This window comes from Hibiscus syriacus, unplaced genomic scaffold (genome assembly GCF_006381635.1).
Source record: "Hibiscus syriacus cultivar Baekdansim isolate YM2019G1 unplaced genomic scaffold, ASM638163v2 tig00110387_pilon, whole genome shotgun sequence".
Lineage (NCBI taxonomy): Eukaryota > Viridiplantae > Streptophyta > Magnoliopsida > Malvales > Malvaceae > Hibiscus > Hibiscus syriacus.
In genome coordinates, this window is record NW_024062717.1 from 7,827,538 (window position 1) to 7,838,102 (window position 10,565).

At 32.1% G+C, this 10,565-nt stretch overlaps 1 protein-coding gene across 1 annotated transcript; it reads right to left on the reverse strand.

Annotated features, from left to right (window-relative positions):
- Positions 1-448: 448 nt before the first annotated feature.
- Positions 449-7,522, reverse strand: LOC120122582 (histone-lysine N-methyltransferase, H3 lysine-9 specific SUVH4-like). The gene is made up of 8 exons (XM_039141711.1): positions 6,913-7,522; positions 6,687-6,752; positions 6,401-6,469; positions 6,054-6,108; positions 5,814-5,923; positions 5,121-5,297; positions 3,622-3,720; positions 449-562 (listed from the first exon to the last, which is right to left on the reverse strand). Exons 1-8 carry the CDS (start codon positions 7,294-7,296, stop codon positions 548-550), a joined length of 975 nt encoding a protein of 324 aa, XP_038997642.1. The 5' UTR covers positions 7,297-7,522; the 3' UTR covers positions 449-547.
- Between the last annotated feature and the right edge of the window lie 3,043 nt (positions 7,523-10,565).

Consider the following 10,565-nt stretch of genomic DNA (forward strand, 5'->3'; position numbering starts at 1 on the left):
GAACACGGCCAAGGTAATTGACCTGTTATAATTGAACAAACAATTTACAATAATCAACAGAAAATTCCAAAATCCGATATGACCATTCAATTGTGAGCAAAGTATTCCAACAATTTTCTCAAAATTTCTAAAGTTTCAGAAGACTTGTGTCCAGCATCCCATTCCAACAATTACCCTGTCACGAAAACCTCTTCAATCTGCATAATAAATAGATATTTTCCTGATTTTAGAAGTCAATCGCTGCCAAGATTAGGTATTCCGCTCTATTTCTCATTCTTTCATTTACTCAAAACATACATAGAATTCCTTAAAATTTGGTTACAGTTCACATGTTTTTGAATGTACAGTTCACATGTAGAGTTCAGTTATAGGTAAAGTATACTAGAAATAACATTGTGTCCAAAAAAAAGGCCCAATAGAATTTGAGCAATTAGCCACAAGAAATCATAGACCAGATAGTAAACCTGGTTAGTTGTTAATATTGGTTGTCCTTCAAGACGCCTCAATCGATATTTAAAAACAGTGAACCCAGAATACCCTTCTCTGCTCAGTACTGAACAACCTGCAAATAGTGAGCGGTAATTAAATGCATTACATCTTATTGGAATAAAGCAACTTAAATTTCTCAAATCAACAAAGACTGATTTATTACCAAAAAATAAATCTATAATGAACACTCCATAGTCCATATAAAGAAAGCTAATTTTCAGAATATAGCTAAAGATTCCATCTAGCATTTAAACAAATTTTCAAATATTATAAAAAATTATATGTTGTCTTTCATGATCAAAGAATACAAGGCTACAACACCAAGCAGATAAAAGACAAACCAACCAGAAAACTGAAAAGTTTTTTTCTAGGCAAAATCGAATACTCAAAAGCATCATTCAATCAATGGCATGTGAGACATACAAAGTGTAGACACTAATTTTCAGTTTGTTTTTATTAAAATTATTATTATTATTATTATAAAATATTATTATCATTATTATAAATATTATTATTATTATTATTTATTTACAGCCCAACCAGAACCCAGAAGACCATTTACAAACCAAACCCGACCCCAAATTTTCAAGAACCGGCCCGGATCTAAAAGCCCAACAAGAACCAAATACAGAAACCCTAGGGTTTCATCATCTCAGCTTAAGCCGCCGCAAATCCTCAACCGTTGGATCTAATATGATCCAACGGTCCTGATGCAGTCCAGCAAAGAAACCCTTGGGTATCATAACCCTAGGGCCACGCGGCCGCCGCTCGTTGCCGACGCTCCACTGCCACGACGTCTCGCCAGAAGACTCCAGAAGCTTTGCTGCCACGACAACAGCCGCACACGCGTCACCATTTTTCAGTGAGTCACCACAATTTTCGGTGACTCACCAAACTTTTGCTCCTTTAACCGGTCCGAAGCCATCACCAGTGGTAGCTATAAAGCCACCGATCCTGCCAAGAAGAAAAGACACGACGACAACAACCAATAGAGGAGAACGAAAACAAACAACAAAAACGAACAACACCAAGAACAACCACCAACGATTCCAGACAACTACAGACCGGAGGGGAAAAAAAAGAGGAGAGAAACTTACTCTGTCATCGGAGTTCTTCAAAGGTCGTCGGAAAATCGAAACTTTAAAGGTAAAAAATTTTAGATTTACATTGATCTAAAGGGTTTTAAGCTAAAATAATTTTGGATTGGGGCTTAGAAAATTCGGGACTTTAATTAAGGGTATTTTTTTAAAATTTCTTACCACCGGTGGCGGTGATCGACGCCGGAAACGGTGGCCAGCCGGAACTCGGCGAGAGAATTGAAGAGAGAAGGGAGAGCAGCCAAAATGAAAAAAATGAGAGGTTTGGCCCTAAGGGCCGGATTTTGGGTTTATATACCCCTCTCCAAACGACATCATTTTGGGGAGGGGTATCTGTGTACTTTCATAATAATAAAACCCTTTCCGCAGTTCGTCGAAGTTTGTAAACTTCCAATTTGGTCACTAAAATCAATTTATGTGCCTTTTAATTTTGACTTTCAATTTTACTTTATTATGTTTTAGTCATTGCACCATAGTTATATATATTTAAGTAAAATATCTTATTTAATCCTTAAAATTTTAAATTTTATTTATTTATTTTGATCCCGAATAGCTGGAAATTATTTTCTAAAATTTCTAAACCATACAATCAAAATGATATTTGAATCCAAATTAGGAAAGTCAGCTTGATTATAAAAAATTGGGTCCCATTCCTTTGAATATATCCCTATGATACAAATTGAATTATTAAACAATAAGAATTGGGTCCTCTGCACATTACAAATTCAAAGTTAGGTAGTTATAATATATTATGTAATATTTAGTAAAAGTAGTTTACCGATATGCATGCACCTTTACCTCATAAGGAGAAATTTGTGATGTGGTATGTTTATTTATATACCGATATATTTATATAATATTAAACCATGTTTTAAAATATTTACTTTAATATTTTAAATATAGTATTTAATTATTGTTTTATTTTTATTTTTATTTTTATATGAACATATATACATTTGTTTAAATAATAATATTTATTTATTTTTTTAATATTAAAAAAGAACATTCTTAAAGCAACTAGATGTCTTATTCTGATATTTTAAAAATAAATAAATATCCTGCTTATAAAAATATATATATATATTTACTTCATTATTTTTAGGAAAATTATTATTATTTTTTATTTATTTATTAATATTAAAGAAATGACAATCTTAAAGCAACTAGATATATTTTCTAATATTTTTAAATAAATAAATATCTTATTTACAAAAACCTAAATATATATATATATACATATATTTAGTATTTTTTCTTCAGAAATATCAAATTAAATTTGGAATAATAGGATCATAAATTAAATAGATATTCGAATTCTTAAATTCTATTATTAGAGACAATCTATAACCGACAAGGACCAAATTTGGGCGTTGTGGGAGTGCTAATCCTTCCTCAAACATAACCGACCACAAATCTCTTGTTATTATTAAAATGAACGAATTTTTGGTTAAACGCATACCGGTTTATCTTTTAAATGATGTTTTCTTAAAAACTCTTTTAAAAGATAATTTTTTAGGTATTCGACCTACCTAACTCAAAAGGCCGATGGCGACTCCAAAACATTTCATTAAAAACCATTTATTTATTCACATTATTTTTCCCACCAAGTAAAATTTCGTGCCCGGACAAACCCGGTTACGACAAAAAGCTTGAGGTGTAACTTATCAAGAAGACAAGCAAGAAATTGATAGTTCACATTATCCTTTCAGCAATATGTAGCAATCTGATCACTTAAATTTTTTGCTTCGCACAATAGGAAAGGTTACAGAAGCACCAAGGTAAGTTAATCATATAAAACATGAAACAATCCTCAAACATTTTCAAATTCCATCCAATTTATCACAGAAGGAACTGTAAATATCATTTTATGCATTCAAACTATTCATAATTAATTAGGATTAGGAACAAAATTATAGTTCTAATCATCATAGTTAATACAGCAATTAATTAATTTTCACAAGATATAACATGATACTGATGAAGACGTATAATGCAGATTCATAAACCCAAGCTTATAAATGTTCCATAAAATTACCTTGTACAAGCCATCATATGTATACACTTTTCCAGAGTAACTGCTAGCAGATTCATGACCATGAATTACTCGAACAGGCACCCCAAGGTCCACAGAGTTCTATAATTAAAACAAGGCAGAAAGTAAGCTACAAGTTCCAAAGAAATGCCATACAAGAGTCTCTATAACCCAAGACAAACACAGAGTCATTCAACAGACTTGTTTTAAGATGCCATAGTGTTAACGAGTTATGGATTGGATCACCAGGCGATTCACGTGAAAATACTTCAATTGGTAAAGCCTTACCTTTGTTGCAATTATCTTATGAATAACCTATGATTAATAATACACATGAAACTCGTCAAAGGAGCTCCTTACCCTCAAACTCGCAAAAGAGAGTTCCTAACCTGGGAACTCATCCTAGGGAGCTCTTAAGCATTCCATCTTTGGTTCCTTTAACTTCTTGATCCATAACACAAAATCTATAACCTCCAATCAGATGCCAGGCAAAACATTCCTATATTTAAGGGTGAGCAAAACTCATTCAACTTGAAAGAACCAATTTTTTTTCAAATTTCAAGTTCAAGTTATTTGAGCCATCTCGAATTTTTGGTTCGAACTTCAAGTTCGATTCAAATTCAAATTTCAAAGTTCGAATTAATTGTTTTGCAATTTGATCCCTAATTTCCTTGTTTCTTCATTTCATCCTTATTTTGAAGTCTTTTTTTTACCAGATTTAAACCAGATGCTCCTCCACCACTTTAGAATACCTATGTAGCTTCAATTCCTCTTTTTGACAATAAATTTCCTCTTCTGTAATTTTCCCTCCACTTTACATTTTATTCAATTTGATCTTTCAATTACAACTCTTTGCAATTTTTTTCTTCACATCAATTCCTTGACTCTTTACACATAAGTACTTTGTCCTCAAAATACTTTCTTAAAAAAAAGCATTATAAATATATTATATAATTTTAGATGAAATTTGATTTATTCAATAACATTACAAATCTTACTTACACATGCCAAAAAGTATATGAAGAAATATATATGTATTATCATATATAATTAGAGAGCTGTTTAAATTGGAACAAATTAGTACCATGGCATTGTAAATAATTATATTTAAGTTTGAATAGAAACTCGAACAAATATATTTAATTCAGCTCAACTCGAAAGAAATTTCAAATAAATTTAAATGATAAAATGATACTCGTAAACTCAAATCTTTTCCAACTCAACTTGATTGAATACTCACCCATACCTATATAAAACATTAACTTAATATGCATATCCACACACATATATAATAGAACCTTTATCACTCTTAAACCCAACATATGATAGTTGTGATGTTAGAAAGCATATATAAAATATATTTAATATGCAACAAATGAAGCATGATCATAATCATACTCATACTATACTAAGATAAGAAAAAATTGAATAAATTTAGTTTCCAAAGAGTAACAAGTTTAGTTAACCATACAAGAACATGGAATAAGAGTTAAAATTCACACCTTGAGCGCCAGATTACCACGTTCTAAAACTTGATCTCGTATTTGACGCTTATTACCAGTCAGGTCATGTCCTCCCTGTCCAGTATATATTACATCTTCAGCATTATCTAAGTCATCCTCATACATGCCTGGCAAAACTATAGCAACTGCAAGTGGGAATGTATAGTGTTCATACTCCTGCAATTTTCAACCACAAAATATGAAAAAATTAACTGAGATGGTGGTATCAAGAATTTTGTTGGAACTCTGGTTTCTTTCTTTGATTTCAGAAAACAACAAAAGGAGCATACATCAAACAAATTTATGAGAGAAAAATATTATATGTCTAAAAGGTCTAAAAGGGAAAAAGGGCGGGAAACAAGATAAGGTTTTCCAAGTAATTGAAGCTTCAATAAAAGAAGATTTTAGCCCAGATTAAAAATAGAAATATTTGAACTGGCAAATAAAAGAGAAGCAAGTGGCACCCAGCTCATTAGGTGTCGATTCATGTTCAAGCTTGTTTCCTTCAAGGGATATTTTATGCAATAACATATTGTAACGGTAGCCAAAAGCACTTTGGGACAACATAAAACAAACGAACAGAAGCAGTCCCCTGCACAAACTGGATTCTTCTCCAGTTTTTGGAGGTTGGCAGGCTGGACAGTTACTTTCAATGTACAAGGTAGAAACAATTGGAAAATATGAATGTATTACCCCTTTCCTGTAGGACTGTCCCATATAATCAATACCATTCAACCAGTGGCTATGAAAACCAACAGCAATCATTTCAGCACGAGAATAAAACCGATGACCAACGTCAATACCTGCCATTACATTAAATACACCTTAAGAGAATAGTTTCTTAAACTCAAAAAACAAGATTTTTGAAATGAGCATAAGAGTATGTATTAACCAACTAACACCAGCATCAAAATATAAGCTTCCACAACCAACCTGGAAGGCAGCCTATCCTTTTCTCGGAATAAAGCACCTCATTGTTCTCTATCATCTGCAATGTTTTTAAATAAGATTAGCATGTTATTATTGCAAGGAGCTGTGAAAAAACCCTTTGTTAGATTAAACATAGCATATGAATCCATCTAACAATATGATTTAAATCAATGTAAGAAAGGATAAAATATGCAAGCCAATTCACTATAAGTTTACCCTTGGGCCTTGGTTTAGGTAAAAAAAAGGTATGATGGATACTAAATTTTACAACAGAATAAACAAAACAAAAAAAAGAAGGGGAAAAAAAAGCCGAGATACTGTAAACAGACAGGGCATCTATACTGACTTGCCTTTGATATTGCTTTCAGGTCAGGTCGCTTGGTCTTGCCCTTGACATCAACCTCAGGTACATCTCCTTTCTGCATACATTTGAGTATTAACAATGAAACTAAAAAACAACATGTGCCTGTGTGTGGATACAAACGTGTAAGAATTAATCCACATGTCCTTATAGTTGCAGAGAGGTTGAAGGAGCAACGGAGATAGATAAATGATGGCAGATTACACAAACGTGTAACTTGTATACTACAAACCATGAGAGTCATCAATCAACGCATAAAAAAGGGGATTATGTACCTTTGCATTTTTGCCCTTCTGGGGTTTCTTGTTAACTTTGACTGCAGCACACCTCATTTCCTCTTCCTAAAGGACCAGTCATAAAAGAATTGTACAAGCAAAAAATATGCTAAATTTATATGAAATGATGAAAAAGAAAACAAAGCATATTGTATAATCAAACGAGGATAGTGGATTTCCAATCCAAAATGAAAGCAACGACATAATGCCCAGAATAAAAACAGACCTGAACAAAGTGAAGGTAATGCTTGTTGAACAACCTCAAAGTCTCCTTCACCTTAATAGGTGCACTCTTCTCAACAACATTTGGAGCATTGATAGCGCTAGTGGAATCTAGTCCCTTAGCAATCTTGGCAGCTCGTTGCACCATTTTGGCTACTTTCGCAGTCATCTTGGGTTCACTCCGAGGAAGTTGTAGGGAACCATTTTGATTTAGGTTTGGGTTTTCTGTGTTCACTTTGGGTTCAGTCTGATATGTTGAAATCTCAGGAAGTTGTTCGATACCATTTAGATTTATGTTTGGGTTTTCCATAATCTTATTGACCTTTTTTCTGCAACTTGCTCCGTTTTTACCCAGGAGGTCCACTCCCCGCTTTACCAGAAGCTCCATGTCAGCTTTTTGTTTGGCAGCTTGATGTCTGGCACTACCTCTCCTTTGTCCGGAGACGTTGTCCTTGGGCGAGGAACCTTCCTCTAACTGGATCTTGACTTGTTGCTAGGGTTTTCCGGCGATAGGACGGAACTGTACTCGGAGGGCAGAGACTGAACTACCATTTCGTAAATCTAAAAGATAAGAAAAAAGGATTGAAGAAATGGAAGGGAGGAAAGTTTGGTGTAGCCGGGTAGGATACGAAACGACACGGAGAATGAATTGGGAGTGACTCAGTGAGTTAGATGTGATCACCAACTCAGAGTCACTGGAGGCAGAGCGGGAAAGGAGGTGCAGTGGTGGGGAGCAAGGAATCCCAATTCATTGCCACATACTTGGAAAACTTCTAAAAAAAGGATGGAGGGAAGAGAGGGAAGGTTTCCATTTTTCACCGAATGGATTTGGAGGGGCTCCCGCACGGGTGTTCATTTTTTTATTTTAATTCAATTAACCGATTGAATTGAATTAATTTGATTAATTTAATCGATTACCGAATTAATTCAGTCGGAGAATGATTAATATTTTTTAATATTTAATTAATGGTTAATTCAATTCGAAATCGATTAATTAATTAAATTAACAGAAATTATTAAATATAAAATATATTATATATTAAATACATATTTTAAGCTCTAACTCATTAAAAATAAGACTTAATTATTTTTTAATCAAACTAAACTCATTAAATTATTAATACTTAATTAAAATTTTAATCAAATAAAAAATACTTATATTTTATTCAAATTAATCTAATTAAAAATTATAAAAAAATGTTTAATTATGTTAAAGGTCAAAATAATCGAACTTTATCCGGTTCGTTAATATTTAAAAAAAATTGGTTCGATTAACCGAATTAACCGTTTGAACACTCTAGGCTTTCTATTTTTTAGAAGATAAATTACATAAATAGTCATTAATGTTTGAGTAACTTTTGTTTTCCTCATTGAAATTTTAAAATCATCAATTTAATCATTAATATTATCAATTTATAACAAAATATCATTAAATACTATATCTTGTATAGTCAAATATACATAAGAATGCCAATAATATTTCTACTGTAATGATCGTATTCTATATTAGACTGACACTTTTATTTTAAATTAGTTTCAGCAAAACAACTATTAATGAGAGATATAACTTTTTTATGTTGGTTTTCTTCGGGAGTTCATATAGGTACTTCCTTTAACTACATCAATGACTCTCCACACCTTTGTACCGTAACTCTCCCAAAATAGTTGAAATTCCTCGAGTTATTTTTGAGAAAATCTCATACTCAAAAGTGAAACCATAACCATTGAACCAGATTGTATTAAATCAGTGGTACTTCGTGACGCCATTGGCTTTTAACGAAAGATGCATTTTATTCCACACACAAAAAAAAACCATTGAATCTTTTTTTATATGGAAGTAACTAATTTTATTAAAAATATAAAATATCAAAATTACAATTAAGGTTTACAACCATAATTGTAAATTAGATATATGATAAAGATATTATTTTAAACACGAGAAAATTAGCCACGTAAGAACATATAAAGATTATATAAGAAAAAGGTTAAAAACTCTAACCAGATAAACCCGAACAAAAGTTAGATACAAACAGGAGATGAATCTATTGAAAGACAACCGAAAAAACGTAAATCAATCGAAATACGTGAAAATAATATTCACGAAAGTATCCAAAACAAGAAATATTGACATGATAACAAATAAACACATCTTGATCAATTGTAACGATGTTAAATCCAACCATAAAAACAAGATAAACGGAAAAAATATCCAAAATACCTAAAACTTTCCATAAAGGCTTAAAAAATGTGTCATCAAAATAGAAGAAGACATGTCATAAAAAGAGAATTATTAAAAATAAGTAACAAGAAAAAAAATAAAGATATGTTATAATAAAACAAAGGAAAAACAATGAATATTGATGGTCGACGGCGACCAACACCAAGACTAATGTCACCTCTTATCACAAAGATCTCATTAAACCCAATTTTAAGTAAGTAGTTGAGAAGTTTTGAGTACTAATTTTACGGTGTTATGAGTATCAATTATAGCTTGAAACTTTTTGATTCAATCTAATTAGGTCATTTTTAAAAAATAGGTCGGGTCATATTCTTTTTGAAGGGTCTAGTTGAATCGGGTTTGAATTAAAATTACAAAATTATGCCTCGATTTGAGATAATATTATAAACATCTCTTATATATATAGGTATAATTGCAATAACATCTCTCTATATTATTTTTTTCAATTAAATTATTATTTTACTTATTGAAAATAAATTATATATATTAAAACCAAATCGAATACGAATTTTGACTTTAAAAATCAAGTAAGATAAGATCCTCTTAAATCTGAATCGAATTGGAATATAAATTTGGAAGAGATGATGTAAGAAGGAGTTCATTTTGGTCATAGTACTAGGAAATGGAATCCTATAATAGCGCCATATATCTCTTCAAAACATAAGGGTATTCATATTACAAATCTCACAAGATCTACTCATTTTCATCAAAAGCTTGTGATTTACTTTTTGATGTAGCAAGTAAGGGAAAACAATTCTTAATTGTTGGTAAACAGTTGATTTGGTGGCGCGAGTTGCAATAAGGGCTCGGTGTCATTATGTTAATAAAAAATGGCTCGGTAGTATGTTAACAAATTGACCCACTACAAAAATGAGGCTTCATAAGTTCAGGGACTTGAGAACAAAACAAAAGGCAGGGAGACTCAATCGTCTTCCGAAAAGAGATGCAACTATGTTGAAGAGACAATTATCTCGCTTGCAAACATATTTGGGTGGGATTAAATATATGACGAGATTGAGACGTTACCTTGTCATAATGTGATGTGTTTCCAATGCCAATAAAAAGTAACCCATCCAATGGCATTTAACATTAAGAAAACCGCCAAATAAAATGCATCCCACGCTGAAATATCACAAGTATCACCTCGGTCCGGACCATCGCAAGGAAAACTATAACGAAATTCTTTTTATCGGACATTAACTTGGAACCGCACGCATCTAAAGCGCCTTTTACTAAGATCAATGTAGTTGTATGTAAACCTATAGCAATAGCATGCCGAACCAAGAAGTCTCCAGGACCTATTATTAAGAATATTAAATTACTATTTTCATTAACAACATTTAACCAACGAGGCAACCATATGCTTCGACCCGCATTGAATGTTGGGCCATTCGTTGAAGATAAAAATACATCGAACA